Here is a 15,527-nt window from a genome sequence, read left to right as displayed (position 1 = left end):
ATGAATAGGGTGAGCCTGTGACCTGGCTCAGGAACTAACTATTTATCATTACAAAAGACTGGCCAGGCTCCCCAGGTAATCCAATCAAGTGATCATTAACAGGTAACCTGCCAGACAGGAGATAAAACAACGCACTCAGATTTCTGTTGTAGACAGCCTTTTCTGTGATGTAGGTATGATGTTATTTTCTCCTACCAATAGGGAACCCACTTAAGGGCTCTTGGACACCCCATAAGGGAAGAAGGGCAGATTTTGTTTACAACAACATGCCAAAAGGAAATTATAATAAGGTTGAACTATACCAAATCCAATCAAGTGACCATTAACAGGTAACCTGCCAGACAGGAGATAAAACAATGCACTCAGCCTTTTCTGTGATGTAGGTATGATGTTCGTGGGGGGTGGTTTTGGGTTACACCCCTTCTATGATGTATGTATGATATTTCGGGGGGGGGGGGTCTGGAGCTCCAGGGCAGGGAATTTAAAATGTCTATATAAGGGCAGGCACACCTTTGTTCTGGGTCCTCTTCCATCCTCCTATGTTTAATAATAATAATAATAATAATAATAAATTTTATTTATATCCCGCCCTCCCCAGCCGAAGCACCCTGTTGCAACAGCTTTAATAAAGATCAGGCTTACTAGCTGCTTTGCTTCTCAATATTCTCTGGTTGATCTCTGTTATTTTCTCCTACCAATAGGGAACCCACTTAAGGACTCTATACGGGCTCTTGGAAGGAGGGTGGGTTTTGTTTACAACAACATGCCAAAAGGAAATAATAATAAGGTTGAACTATACCAAAGAGGTAGGGTCGCGGGTGGCGCTGTGGGTAAAACCTCAGCGCCTAGGACTTGCCGATCGCATGGTCGGCGGTTCGAATCCCCGCGGCGGGGTGAGCTCCCGCCGTTCGGTCCCAGCTCCTGCCAACCTAGCAGTTCGAAAGCACCCCCGGGTGCAAGTAGATAAATAGGTACCCCTTTATAGCGGGAAGGTAAACGGCATTTCCGTGTGCTGCTCTGGTGCAGGTTCGCTAGAACAGCTTTGTCACGCTGGCCACGTGACCCGGAAGTGTCTTCGGACAGCGCTGGCCCCCGGCCTCTTAAGTGCGATGGGCGCACAACCCCAGAGTCTGTCAAGACTGGCCCGTACGGGCAGGGGTACCTTTACCTTTACTTTTTATACCAAAGAGCTATCGTTGGAAAAAACAAAACCAACCACTTACTTTCGGGTCTTGTTCCTCAGTCACTGTAGAGGCAGCAGCTTCGCTTTCTGAGGACGACATTCTTGCAGCTGAGAAGGAATAAGAAACTCTCTTGAGTCACACATACAGAGATAATCTTGGGGGTAAAATCCAGGGTCACAAATACATTCCCTGGTTAGAGGCCGGGAGATAAGGCAGCCATATGCGATTAGCAGCTCAAAAGGTCCAGAAGGTCGATTTGGGATCGGGGGGAAGAATCACGTCTGCCTTTGACATGGGCTGCTGACAAGTCTCTTTGCAAGAAGAAAATAAAGACACCCCACTCTTTTCCTTGACAGGGAACAAGGCCATGGGGCTGGACTTGGCTCAAGGTTTCCTAGTTGCAAATCTGTGCCCCACATGGGGAAATATGTGCTTTGGAGTCAGGGTGGATAAAAATCAATGATTAAATAAAAAAATTGGATTTTTAAAAAATTTAAATCTGTTTTTTTAAAAAACGGATTTTTAAAATAAAATGCTTTTGGAGCAAAAAGATTTTCTCTTTAACTTACATGATCGTCCAAAGGCTATTCATTAAGAAATAAGGATTTGTCTTAAGTTTTTCACGTGTGCTAAAACTCAGTCTACTTTTTTAAAAAACAATTGTTTAACCACATCAGTTAACAAACACAGATACCTTTGCTATAATGTTACTGTTTTAGTTAAATAAATCGTTTAAATTGTTATGAAGGGAATGATTGTTTTTCGCCTTCCAACAAAGTACAGCAGAAAAGTTGCCCAAGTATAAACAGTCAACTTATTAAACCTTGCAATAATTTCATAGTTGCCTGCCTATGTATTTCTAATAGTATAACCAAACAGGTAATTTTTGATATAGCTGTAAAAACCACTCTGAAAATGTATTATTCCACAAATGAAAGCTTCATCTGGTTGGAAATAATCAAGATTATAGCAGCTGTAAAAAATAATAATGATCTATATCAAGTCTTACAGACTAGTGATTTAAATTGTGGTTTAAATTGATTTGATTTAAATCAAATCCAGCCTGTTTGGAGCAGAGGTCTTCAATCTAGCACTGGGATTATTTTATTTTATATTTTATTATTTTATATTTTATTTACTTTATTTATTATATTATATTTTATCTATTATATTTTACTCTATTCTATTTTCTATTTTATTCTATTTTATTTTATTTTTATTTTTATTTTTATTTTATTTTATGCAAAATGCCAACTCTGTTTCTCAGCCTGGCTCTATATGATTTGATTTGAGTACTGAACCTAACAGACTCCGAATGGCAATGAATCAGTTGCGAGCCACTCAGGAGTCCTGGAGAAGGGCTGTAAATTCAGCGGAGCAGAATTGGCTTTGGACGCCGAAGGTCACGAGTTCGAATCCAGACATCCCCAGTTGCGGCCTCGAACCCTGGAGAGTTGATGCCATTGGGTGCCATAAGACCCAGTGGCCTGACTCTGTATAAAGGCTCCCAAGAATCCTCTGCTTTTGGGAGGTGGGCTGGCTGGCTTGCCAAACAACCTCCAACTCAGATGTTCTTTGTTTGGCAAGACAAAGCCGTACGCCTAGACAACTACTCTTGCCACATTTTCTGGGATGCGAAGGACTGCAACCTTCACCCAAAAAGATAAATTTTGCAAGACTCCCCATCATTTACTCAAGTGGAGCTGTTTCGACATCACACACAAAACCCATCACAGTTGTTTTAAGATGAACCGGATAGCCAGCGTTTAACAAAGCAATTGCAGCTACCCCCACTGTTCAGCCGGGACAACTGAGGTCCAGCTCCGAGGGCCTTCTGGCAGTTCCCTCCCTGCGAGAAGCGAGGTTGCAGGGAACCAGACAGAGGGCCTTCTTGGTGGTGGCGCCCGCCCTGTGGAACGCCCTCCCATCAGATGTCAAGGGAATAAACAACTACAGTGGTGCCTCGGTTTAAGAACAGTCCTGTTTACGAACGATTCGGTTGACGAACTCCGCAAAACCCGAAGTAGTGTCCCAGTTTGCGAACTTTACCTCGGTCCAAGAACAGAATCTGAACAGTGGAAGGGCGCGGGAGGCAGGAGGCCTCATTAGGGAAAGTGCGCTTCGGTTAAAGAACAGCTTCGGTTTAAGAACGTACTTCTGGAACGAATTAAGTTCGTAAACCGAGGTACCACTGTATCTGACTTTTAGAAGACATCTGAAGGCAGCCCTGTTTAGGGAGGTTTTTAACGTTTGATATTTGATTGTGTTTTTAATGTCCTGTTGGAAGCCGCCCAGAGTGGATGGGGAGGCCCAGTAATAAATTATTACTATTACTATTATTATATTATTATTATTTGCAAAGCCCCAAATGAGCGGGGTATAAATAATAAATAATAATTATTATTCCTCCAAGAAGCGATCACGTTAAGGGTAGCCAAATTCTGTGTGATTGCCATAAAACTTAGGGAACAAGCTGTGCCATCATAATGATTTAAGGCCTTAAATGATAATTTTAGGTTATATGTTAGTGACTAAGTTTTAATTTATATATATTTTTAACTGTTGCTATATCTGTATTGTCGCTGTTGTACCTAATTGCAAATTCAAACGTATCCCTATAGTGTTCTATGACTTCCTTGATATTGTATGTGGGCTGGAACTGGCCTGTGACCGAAATACAGTGGTACCTCGGGTTACATATGCTTCAGGTTACAGACTCCGCTAATCCAGAAATAGTGCTTCAGGTTAAGAACTTTGCTTCAGGATGAGAACAGAAATCGTGCTCCGGCAGCAGCAGGAGGCCCCATTAGCTAAAGTGGTGCTTCAGGTTAAGAACAGTTTCAGGTTAAGTACAGACCTCCGGAACGAAAGAAGTGCTTAACCCGAGGTACCACTGTAATAAAATTCAATTGATGGGCTTCAGTTGAGATTCCTGCATTGTTAGGGGGTTGGACTAGATGACCGTTGGGTGTCCCCTTCCAACTCTACAATTCTATACGTGAAACAATGACCTTTTTTTTGCCTCTACTTTACACTTTAAGCCCTACTCATTCATTCCCCCACACTGAAAGCACATTTAACCCCAACCCCCCAAATCCCGGGAACTTTAGTTTGCAAAGCATGCTGTTAACTGTAGCTCCCTATGACCTACAGTTCCCAGCATTTTGTGGGGGCAGAGAAATGTGATTTAAGCATACCTCCACTAAGCAAAACAAAAAAATTTTTTCCTTCCAGTAGCACCTTAAAGACCAACTAAGTTAGTTCTTGGTATGAGCTTTCGTGTGCATGCACACTTCTTCAGATACACTAGTGTGTGCATGCACACGAAAGCTCATACCAAGAACTAACTTAGTTGGTCTTTAAGGTGCTACTGGAAGGAAAAAAATTTTTTGTTTTGACTATGGCAGACCAACACGGCTACCTATCTGTAACTCCACTAAGCAAGCTTTTACATCCCTACAATTTGAGATAATAATTATAAAGCTGGCCGTCACCCCAAAACCTGCGGCAAGCAGCTAAATATTTCAAATCCAGCTACAGCCCTATAAAGACTGACTCAGAAATAGTATAAAAAGAAAAGATGGATAGGGAAACCATTGCTCTGACCCGAATTGGGAAAGTAAGAAAGAAACTATAAAGTCTTTCAGCTCACCTGATGGGTCCGACGCCGTTTCAGCTCCAGTAACTGTAAGAGACACGCCCGCGCCCACCTCTTAATATACTCCGGAGTGACTCCCCTTCCTTCGCTGTCTGCAATCAGGAGCAAACAGGCATCATGTGAGCTCCGGAATGTGGGTGGGGTTAGAGGGGGAAGGGTGGGGGAGAAGGCAATTTTTTCCTCCGGTTCCTGAAAGTTTGGTTCAAAGTGAAGCTCCACCCCCGCTGGAGGAAATGAAAGTGGAAGTGGGCGAATTCGGAGCCGACGTTGCGATCTTCTGTAGGCAGGCAGAAATCCAACCGGGGCAGCAAACCCCTCGCAACTTCATTTTCTAAATCACACAGCACTGCTGTCATTCCCTCTTGCTAAAAAATCAAGTTTAAAAAATGGTTCCTGATACAAGTGTGAAGCTCATAAGCAAAAAAAGCGGAGAATCTTAAATTGCAATCGTATGCAGTGGCGTAGCGTGGGTTGTCAGCACCCGGGGCAAGGCAAGTAATTTGCGCCCCCTAACCCGTGGATTTGCGCCCCCTAACCCTACAAATCTATGCCTATGAATGATGGTCCCTCTCTCTCTCTCTTTCTCATATTCCAATTGATTCCCATTTCCGCCGATTGATCCCCGAAGCTCTCACCCAGCGAAATTCGTGCGTAATTACGCTTCACCATCCCTAATCCTGCCGCTTCCACTGGGAAATCATGACGGTGCGTTTCTCCTCTCCAAACTTTCCCCGGCCCTTTGCCGGCCGGCGCAGCCCTTTTGGCTACGAGCTCCCCTCCTTCTCTGCCCGCTTCCGACCCCACCTCCCCGTCCAGCCTCCCTACCTCCTGAAAAAAGGCGCCGGCGCCGAGTAGGACACCCCCCGCGGCCATCGGAGAGAGGCGGGGCCGAGGGAGGCGAGCCAATGGGCGAGGCGGGGCGGGGTAGGTGGCCACGGGCGCTGCCGCAGTCCTCGGGTGGGCAAGTTGGAGCAGGCAGAGGCTGGCCGGCCGCTCTGACAATAGGGGCGGGCCGAGGGCACGACGCGGCTGGGCCCTCTGGACTCGCGCCCCCCCAGATGTTGCGCCCGGTGCGGCCGGCACCCCTGGCACCCCCCACGCTACGCCACTGATCGTATGCCTCCTTTAATCCGGAGTAAACCCTGTTGGATTCCTTGGCACAATCTCCCTGGGAGTAGCTCCCCTCTTGAAGACAGTGGGACTTACTTTTGAGTAAACACGTGCTTATGAATCGGGTGGAAACGGCAGCTCTCCAGTCTGCCCAGAGACAAATTGTGGAGTGCAGGGAAGTGTGGAAACGCCACTCTGCTTATGCTCAGAGGCAACCTTCTTTATAGCTTTCCTTTCTACTCCGGAGATAACTCCTGGTGCTAGTGTTACGTGTGGCATCTTACAGCACTGCAGGCAGAAATCCCACAGGCGCAGAGGCTGTGATATGGGTTGTTGTTGTTTAGTCGTGTCCGCCTCTTTGTGACCCCCTGGACCAGAGCACGCCAGGCACTTCTGTCTTCCACTGCCTCCCGCAGTTTGGTCAAACTCATGCTGGTAGCTTCGAGAACACTGTCCCACCATCTCGTCCTCCGTCGTCCCTTCTCCTTGTGCCCTCCATCTTTCCCAACATCAGGGTCTTATAGGGAGTCTTCTCTTCTCATGAGGTGGCCAAAGTCTTGGAGCCTCAGCTTCAGGATCTGTCCTTCCAGTGAGCACTCAGGGCTGATTTCCTTCAGAATGGAGAGGTTTGATCTTCTTGCAGTCCACGGGACTCTCAAGAGTCTCCTCCAGCACTAGAATTCAAAAGCATCCATTCTTCGGCGATCAGCCTTCTTTATGGTCCAGCTCTCACTTCCATACATCACTACTGGGAAAACCATAGCATGAACTATACGGACCTTTGTCGGCAAGGTGATGTCTCTGCTTTTTAAGATGCTGTCCAGGTTTGTCATCGCTTTTCTCCCAAGAAGCAGGCGTCTTTTAATTTCGTGGCTGCTGTCACCATCTGCAGTGATCATGGAGCCCAAGAAAGTAAAATCTCTCACTGCCTCCATTTCTTCCCCTTCTATTTGCCAGGATATGATATGGGAGAAGACTTCAAATGCAAACTTTGTGTATGTTGCGTACAAAAGGCACAAGGGTCCTGCCAGAAGAGAGACTTGGGCATAATTTTGGCTGTGAGTCTCGCAGGATCTCTCCTTGCCTTGCAGGCTTTTCTTATCTGGCCTGGGAGAGTGGGACCCGGACTGACTCAAACTACGAAAGCAGAGACTGTGGAAGAAGCCAGGGACCACATTCAGCAATGTTTCATTTCAAAACATTTCAGCGAAACGTGTGTGTGTGTGTGTGTGTGTGTGTGTTAACTTTGCTGCGTTCAGTGTGCATTCTGCGCCCGATCTCCTTCATGTTTTCTTTTGAAACTGTTTAAGAGAACGTTTTTTGTTCATTGTGTTGCTTTGAAAGTATACTTTCTTCAGCGACGTTTTATTCTGGATTTATCTGATGCTTTGAGGTATGTTTGTAACCACTTTGAGATTCTTTTCTTTAAAATATAAAGCTGTTCAGGGAAGTTTTGTATTGTGTTTTTACTATTTTTTTGTTGGGTGGTGCCCAGAGTGACTGGGGCAACCCAATCAGATGGGTTGGATAGAAATAAATTATTATTATTGTTATTATTGACCATCAACATGGTCGCAAGAACAAACAAATGAGGCACGGACGAATGAGCATGCACCACTCTGGCCAGACAGTCTGCGGGCAGGTAGGGTCTCATCCTGTGTACCAGATGGAGCTGGTAAACAGCTGCCCTGGACACAGAATTGACCTGCACCTCCATGGACAGATGCGAGTCCAAAATGACTCCCAGGCTGCGCACCTGGTCCTTCAGAGGCACAGTTGCCCCATTCAGGACCAGGGAGTCCTCCACACCAACCCACCCCCTGTCCCCCAAGAACAGTACTTCTGTCTTGTCAGGATTCAACCTCAATACGTTAGTTGCCATCCGTCCTCTGACCGCTTCCAGGCACTCACACAGGACCTTCACCGCCTTCACTGGTTCTGATTTGAAAGAGAGGTAGAGCTGGGTATCGTCCGCATACTGATGAACACCCAGCCCAAACCCCCTGATGATCTCTCCCAGCGGCTTCATATAGATCAGGCATAGGCAAACTCCAGCCCTCCAGATGTTTGGGACTACAATTCCCATCATCCCTGACTACTGGTCCTGTTAGCTAGGGATGATGGGAATTGTAGTCCCAAGCATCTGGAGGACCGGAGTTTGCCTATGCCCGATATAGATGTTAAAAAGCATGGGGGGAAAAGGACGGAGCCCTGAGGCACCCCACAAATGAGCCCAGCGGTCTGAACACTCATCCTCTAACACCACTTTCTGGACACAGACCAGGAGGAAGGAGAGGAACCACTGCATAACAGTTTCTCTGATTAGGGAAGCTTTTAATGTTTAATAGATTATTGTATTTTAATATTCTGTTGGAAGCCGCCCAGAGTGGCTGGGGAAACCCAGCCAGATGGGTGGGGTATAAATAAATTATTATTATTATTTCCCCCAACTCCTCTGGACAGTCCAGGAGGAGACCCTGGTCGATGGTATCAAAAACCGCTGAGAGATCCACAGCTCAAAAGAAGTCATTTCTTTATTCTGGAAGTAAAACATTTCTACGGAGGTACAAAAACGTTAGCGGCACTTCAGGCGGGATTGGCGTTGATTCGAGGGCTCATCCAAAGTTCCTCTTGACCTGCACTTGGACAGTTCCAAGTGGTTGCCTCCTTGTCCTTCTCCTTCCCCAGAAAAAACAAACAAACCCTGCTCTTTAGCTCAAAATAGGAACAAACAGCAACCCACTGGAAACCTGAACGGCTGTTTGCTCTGAATGATCACTAAAGAGCAGTTTCTCACCCTAGAGGGCAGCAGCAAGACTAGAGGAATTGTGGTGTTACAAAAGAAAGGCCACCAAAGGAGGCTACGCAAGATTCATGCTGGAACCACATTAAGAGAAGGGTGGGGTCTTTTTTTCACCCCCCAATGGCATTGGGAAGAAACTTGAGAAATTGAGGAGGGGGGTAAGGAAGAGAAATATTGTCAAAAACTGAAAGCCTCAACAGGGGAGGCCGGAGTGAAGGAGGAGACATTTCACTAAGAGTTAAAACAATAGTCCAAACTTACGTTAAAAGCATTGGGATTTCCTGAATCTAAATCTAGAAAACCAAGATTTACAGGGCACACACGGATAGCTCAGTCAATAGGACCTCCTAATCCCAGGGGTCGTGGGTTCGAGTCCCAAGCTGGGCAAAAGTTTCCTGCGTTGAAGGGGGCTGGACTAGTTAGAGGACCGTCAGGGGTCCCTTCCAACTGTACGATTCCATGTTAGATCATGGCCAATGTTAGTCTTACTCAAGAGTAGACTAGCTGAAAATAATGCACATGGGTCACTTGGCTCCGGTCGTTTCAACAGGTTTGCAGCCACTGTCAGTCCTACTCGGAAGTAGAACCATGACATGCTGGACACGGGTCTACTCGGGAGTAGGGCCAGCAGTAGATGCAGCCCATTGCTTCGGAACGTTAATTTCAATCGGTCAACCCTTGAGTAGAACTTAGTTTGAGAAAACCATTATTATTTTTTTGAATAGTAAATTCCAAAAATTCTAGCGGCCCCCAGATTGGGTAAGTAATTTACCCGAGGCCCCTTCTCCTCCCATTTCAAAACTTCAGAGTTCTGAGCTATTTGCTAGGGACTTTAAATGTCCCTAAGTGGTGGCAGTGGGGGAATAGGACAATATTCTCTTTCTAGAGGATGGGAGATGTGTTTGACAAACACACAAAGCGGCTTATCGTTCAGACCATTTTTTCCTCGCTGCCGCCACCATTCAGCATCCCCAAAAGGCACATCTAAATTACAACAGGTGCTGTTTGAACCTCTGCGCGCCCAGAAACACCTGGGAACTGTAGTTCTGCAAAAAGAAAACAAAAAAGCACCAGGTCGTTGAGACTGGGAACCTATGGTCCTCCAGATGTTCCTGGGCTGCTGGGAGCTGAGAGCCACAACATCTGGAGGGCTACAGGTTCTGCATTCTCAAATTTCCTGCAATACTACGGTTCCCAAGGATTCTCTGCCGCCACCGCAGATTTCTGAAACGCACAGCACAGAAGTTCTAAAGTTCCTTCTCCGGTTCGGAGGGCTCCTTTTGCGGGGTCTTAGGCTTTTCGGCGGGGTCTTCCTGGGCCTGGGAGACAACTCCCTCTGCTGCCTCGCCATCGGTCCGCGGCACATCTGGAAGCTCCACCAGGTTGGGCGCAAAAGGCCCCACCACCCAGGGGAGGGGGACGTTTTGCACCACGTATTCCAACATCTCATCCATTGAGCTGCGCGCCTTGGCGATGCTCTCGCGGCTCTGGCTAAGGAGGGCGGCCGGCACGTCTTGGAAGGAGCGAGCCCCGGAGAAGGACGAGTGGAGACCCTCGACGGTTTGGCGGACCTGCTGGACTCTGTCCTGGATGTTGGTGGGAAGGCCTTGAATGCTGGACACGAGGGTGACGCAGGAGAGCTGTAACTGCTGGGTGAGGCCCCTTAGCATGGCGAGAGACTGGGATTCCACCTAGGATAATAATAAAAATAAAATTTATTATTATTATTATTATTATTATTATTATTATTATTAATACCCCGCCCTCCCCAGCCAAGACCGGGCTCAGGGCGGCTAACAACCAATAATAAAAACAAGTTGATTGAAATAGAACTTAAAAAACAAGATTAAAATACAGTGGTACCTCGGGTTAAGGACTTAATTCGTTCCGGAGGTCCGTTCTTAACCTGAAACTGTTCTTAAGCTGAAGCACCACTTTAGCTAATGGGGCCTCCTGCTGCTTCCGCAGCATGATTTCTGTTCTCATCCTGAAGCAAAGTTCTTAACCTGAAGCACTATTTCTGGGTTAGCGGAGTCTGTAACCTGAAGTGTATGTAACCTGAAGCATATGTAACCCAAGGTATCACTGTACAACATTAAAACAATTAAAACATTAAAATGCAGCCTCTTCACAGGAGGAGAAAGGAAAAAAGAAAGAGAGGGAGGGAATCAAATTGGCTCCAAGCCAAAGGCCAGGCGGAACAACTCTGTCTTACAGGCCCTGCGGAAAGAAATCAGATCCCGCAGGGCCCTGGTCTCATGGAGCCAGTGTTGAAAAGGCCCTGGCTCTGGTTGAGGCTAATCTGACTTCCTTAGGGCCTGGGACCTCTAGGGTGTTGCTATTTATGGATCTTAAGGGCCTCCGTGAGAAATAAGGAACCGCGGTGGCAACGTCCCCCCACCTTCTAGAAACCGGCGTTACTACCACCTCAGGAGGGACTAGAACCTTGGCCTTTGATCAAAATCTACAGTGGTACCTTGGTTCTCAAATGTCTTGCTTTTCAAACCCCGGAACCCCGGAAGGAAGTGTTCTGGTTTTCGAACGTTTGTGGGAAGCCGAATGTCCGATGCGGCTGTTGGCTATGGTTTCCGGGGCACCTGCACCAATCGGAAGCCGTGCCTTGGTTTTCGAACATTTTGGAAGTCAAACAGACTTCCGGAACGGATTAAGTTTGGTGCTTTTGTTTTAGCTATTTATTTTGTGTTTTTGAGGCTCTTTTGGTTAGTTTATTTTTGTGACTGTGCGGAACCCAGTTCAGCTACTGATGGATTGATTGATTGATTGTGTGACTGCGGCAATGGATAAAAGCCCCCCACCCAAACAATGACTATCATCAGCGCAGGTAAGAAAATGCCGTATTTTTCGCTCTATAAGACGCACCAGACCACAAGACGCACCTAGTTTTTGGAGGAGGAAAACAAGAAAAAAAATATTCTGAATCTCAGAAGCCAGAACAGCAAGAGGGATCGCTGCGCAGCGAAAGCAGCAATCCCTCTTCCTGTTCTGGCTTCTGGGATAGCTGCGCAGCCTGCGTTCGCTCCATAAATCGCGCACACATTTCCCCTTACTTTTTAGGAGGGAAAAAGTGAGTCTTATAGAGCAGAAAATACGGTAGTTTATTTCTGTGACTGAGCGGAACCCAGTTCAGCTACTGATGGACTGATTGTGTGACTGCGGCAATGGATAAAAGCCCCCCATCAAAACAATGACTATCACCAGCGCAGGTAAGAAAATAATACTGAAAAAGTGTGCTGATTTGCTGTACAGCATCAGATTCTTGATTGCAGGGTTGTCTCTCAAGGGATCTTTTTAGGGGGTGGGGGGGTAACTGGTAATTCGTTTTTAGAAGGGGCTGGTCTCCCCACCCGCCCCCCTGAGCGAAAGGGAGGAGCTACCTCTGGCTGCACCAAGGAGTTCTGTGGCTCATCGCTTTGAGCTTGCTTCTGGTTCCAATCCAGCCACATCTGATGCAGCTTCTCTTGGCCGCCATGTAGCTTGTGGTCCACTCCCTGTTTGACATGTTCCATCTGACAAGGGACAAGAAAGGGTGGGAGGGGAACCACACCAGAAGCTTGCTTTTCTTTTCGTTTAAAAAAATAAATAAAAACCCAGTCGTTCTCCTGCACCGGCTATTGCTTATCGGTCAAGGAAAACCCTTTGGCTCTCAAGGTGGCGTGGGACTACAACTCCCATCAGCCTCGGCAAGAATGGCCAAGGACAACGGGAGCTGTAGTTCTGCAACGTCTGGGGGGCCACAGGTTCCCCTGCACCTTTTATAGAATCATGAAGTTGGGCAGAACCCCAAAGATCATCCGTTTCAAAAGGTTTCACTCTGGCGAATGCGGCAGATTGAACCGGCAACCTCGACGTTATCAGCACTGCGCTCCGGGTTACGTATAGACAAGGCCTGATGTGGATGGAGAATTGTTTTATGCCTCCATGCAATGCAGCCATTGCTTACCAACTCCAACGTGTCTGCGGTCCATGCGGTTGTTTTCACCATGGTCCTCAAATATCGCCCGCTTAAATCTCACTCCATTCCAGCCGCCCAGTGCACACGCCATCCTGCCAAGCCCTGAACCTCCGTCCCCAACCCACCGCGGTGCCCCAAAAGTGGACAGAGGAGAGCTTCTCTCGCAACATTAGAGGGCAGTGGGCACCCCATGAAGCTGGGTGTTGGAAGAGAAAGGGCGGGCAAAAGGAAGTCCTTATTCCGTCAACTGAACTGGGGAACTCTCTGCCACTGGAGGCCGTGATAGCCAGCACCTTGGGTGGCTTTAAAATAGGGTTGTGGATGGATGGGACAAACTCATGGACCAGAAGGCTATCAGCAGATCCTAGGGACGATGGCTGTGTTCCACGTCCACCGTCAGATGTGGCAGAGCTCGGAATACTGGTTTCTGGGAATCAGAAACTGCTGTTGTGTTTGCGCCCTGCTTGCCAGATTCTCAGAAGAATCTGGGTGATCACTAGACCACTGGCCTGTTCTGGCAAGTTCTCCTTTATGCCCTAGATCCCATGTGTCTTCTACCCATTCAATCCAACCCCTCTAATTGTTTGCCAACATTGCATCGCTGGAACCTTCACTCTGGGCAGCTGAAATGTGCCTTAGGTGATGTCACAGCAGCTCAGCCAATGGGCACTTCTCAAGCTGTAAATCACTATTATTTATTAAGTGCATAGGGTGGTTTACAACATAACCCCCCACAAAATACACGATAGCAAAATATCCCAATAAACCACATGCCCGCCACCCCAGACATAAGCAGCCCCAGCCCAGTTAAGGAGTGCGTAGAGTATAGATTAGAAATAAAAGGCTCTGGATCTGTTTTCGGGACATTCTTACCAGCTCAATGGTTTGGTGCAGCTGGGCGAGGGCATCTTGGGTACTCTGCTTGGCATCCCTCAGCTTGCCCAGAGAGTGCTGGTAGGCTCGGTGACGGAGTTTGGCCGAGAGAGACCCCAGGCGAACGAAGTAGCTCCTCTGCTCCTTCTGCTGCTCCACGGTGGCGATTTCAAAACCCTCGACGGAGGTAGCAAGTTCAGCTGGGAATGAGAGAGGGGTGGTGGTTATGGTTATGGTGGTGTTAAAGGTATCAGTTCAATATGCACAAAATGCTATGTTTGAATGCCTAGTACTTCAAATGCTATGCACACAAGTTTGCACCAGACGGGAGGTTTCACTCTGGCAAATGCGGCAGAAAAGTTTGGGTGTTTCCATTTCAATCATTAGCAGTGGTGCAGCGTGGGTTCCCACCATGTGAGAGGCGGTCCCTATTCTGCACATCAGGAACTTGGGACCTCTAGGACCAACTGGTGACATTCCGGTTCATGGTGACCACAGCGTAACCGTTTAGACAGGAGGGCATAAATATAAATAGTATGATAAACATAACCCCCACCTGTTCAATATCAGGCAGGTACTTTCTCTCTCTCTCTCTCTCTCTCACCTTCTAAATATTTATTTAAAACATTTAACCAATCACTTATTTCTGAGCAGCACATGTAAAAACAATGTGCAGATAATGGGCGAGCACAGCGGTCCATCAAGAAAACCGAAAGCAGTGGAGGAAAATCGGAAAAAATAAGGATAAAACGCTCAAATATTTTAAGTTCTTGAAATGTACCGTATTTTTCGCTCTATAAGACGCACCAGACCACACAACGCACCTAGTTTTTGGAGGAGGAAAACAAGAAAAAACATATTCTGAATCTCAGTAGCCAGAACAGCAAGAGGGATCACTGCGCAGTGAAAGCAGCAATCCCTCTTGCTGTTCTGGCTTCTGGGATAGCTGCGCAGCCTGCATTCGCTCCATAAGACGCACACACATTTCCCCTTACTTTTTAGGAGGGAAAAAGTGAGTCTTATAGAGCAAAAAATACGGCAATTTGGAAATGTATGTAACACTGAGCAGCAAGGGAGGGAGGGAAGTGAAACATCAAGGCAGTAGGGTGGGAAGTCAGCTTTTAAATCTGAATTAATTTGGTGTCGATTTATGATTTTTTTTTTTAATAAATATAAATTGGCAAAAAAAAATGGAAGCAAGTATCTTTCCCGGTCTGCATTTGTCCAGGAATTGGTTTTTAATATATTTTATTGCTTGACTGCCTGTGTGTTTGCTGCCTTGAGTAACTTCGGGAGGAAGGGAGGCCTATAAATTTAATGAATGATACTGTCAGAGCTGCCCGAGGTCCCAGCTCACAAAGGACCAACGCTGCTTCGTTGTTAAGTATAAAAGTCTTTATTGAAGTTCAGTTTCACTTCCACAGCCGCAGCGTGCAGCTCTACGTCTCAAACTCTAGACTGCTGAAGCTCCGTTTGAATCTCCTCCCCCCAGACACCAGTTTAAGACTCTAGCCTTGCTCCACCTCTTCCTCTGCTCTTTTCTCCTCTGGTTCCGCCTGTCCGTCGGGGTCTCGCCCTTCATAGACTCCTCTGACGCTGAGTCCCCTGACTCTTCCCCCTCCCTCCGGCGGGCTTTAGGACCTGGTTCCCAATCCGGGTCTCCTGCTGTCCCGCGCGCCTGTACATTTGAACTTGGCGCGCGCGCCCAGCCTGCGACCTTCCTCCTAACCGTTACACTGCTGCTGTCACTGCTCCCCCCTTCGGGGAGGCCAGCTGGAACTGACCTCCCCTCCGTTCCCCCACTCTCCGATGGGGGCGTGGTCAGCCCTGACTCATCTTCTCTCCCCGCTGGAGGAGAGGCTGGTCCTGACACATGTGACTCTTCCCCCCCACTACGCTCTGGTGGGGGAGCTGGTCCTGATCCCC

At 47.4% G+C, this 15,527-nt stretch overlaps 1 protein-coding gene across 1 annotated transcript in view; it reads right to left on the bottom strand.

Moving 5' to 3' along the window:
* LOC128405854 (uncharacterized) overlaps positions 1–15,527 on the bottom strand; it is a 41,482-nt gene that overhangs the window by 13,021 nt on the left and 12,934 nt on the right. The window contains exons 6-10 of the mRNA XM_053372852.1: positions 13,602–13,801; positions 12,151–12,282; positions 10,009–10,446; positions 4,837–4,894; positions 1,224–1,291 (exon numbers count right to left, since the gene is read on the bottom strand). Coding sequence (XP_053228827.1) covers positions 1,224–1,291; positions 4,837–4,894; positions 10,009–10,446; positions 12,151–12,282; positions 13,602–13,801 — 896 coding nt within the window. The remainder of the gene's footprint in view (positions 1–1,223; positions 1,292–4,836; positions 4,895–10,008; positions 10,447–12,150; positions 12,283–13,601; positions 13,802–15,527) is intronic.

Source organism: Podarcis raffonei, chromosome 18, assembly GCF_027172205.1.
Source record: "Podarcis raffonei isolate rPodRaf1 chromosome 18, rPodRaf1.pri, whole genome shotgun sequence".
NCBI classification, from domain to species: Eukaryota; Metazoa; Chordata; class Lepidosauria; order Squamata; family Lacertidae; genus Podarcis; species Podarcis raffonei.
Note: the sequence above shows the minus strand (reverse complement) of the source record. Positions and strands in the feature narration are given on the sequence as shown.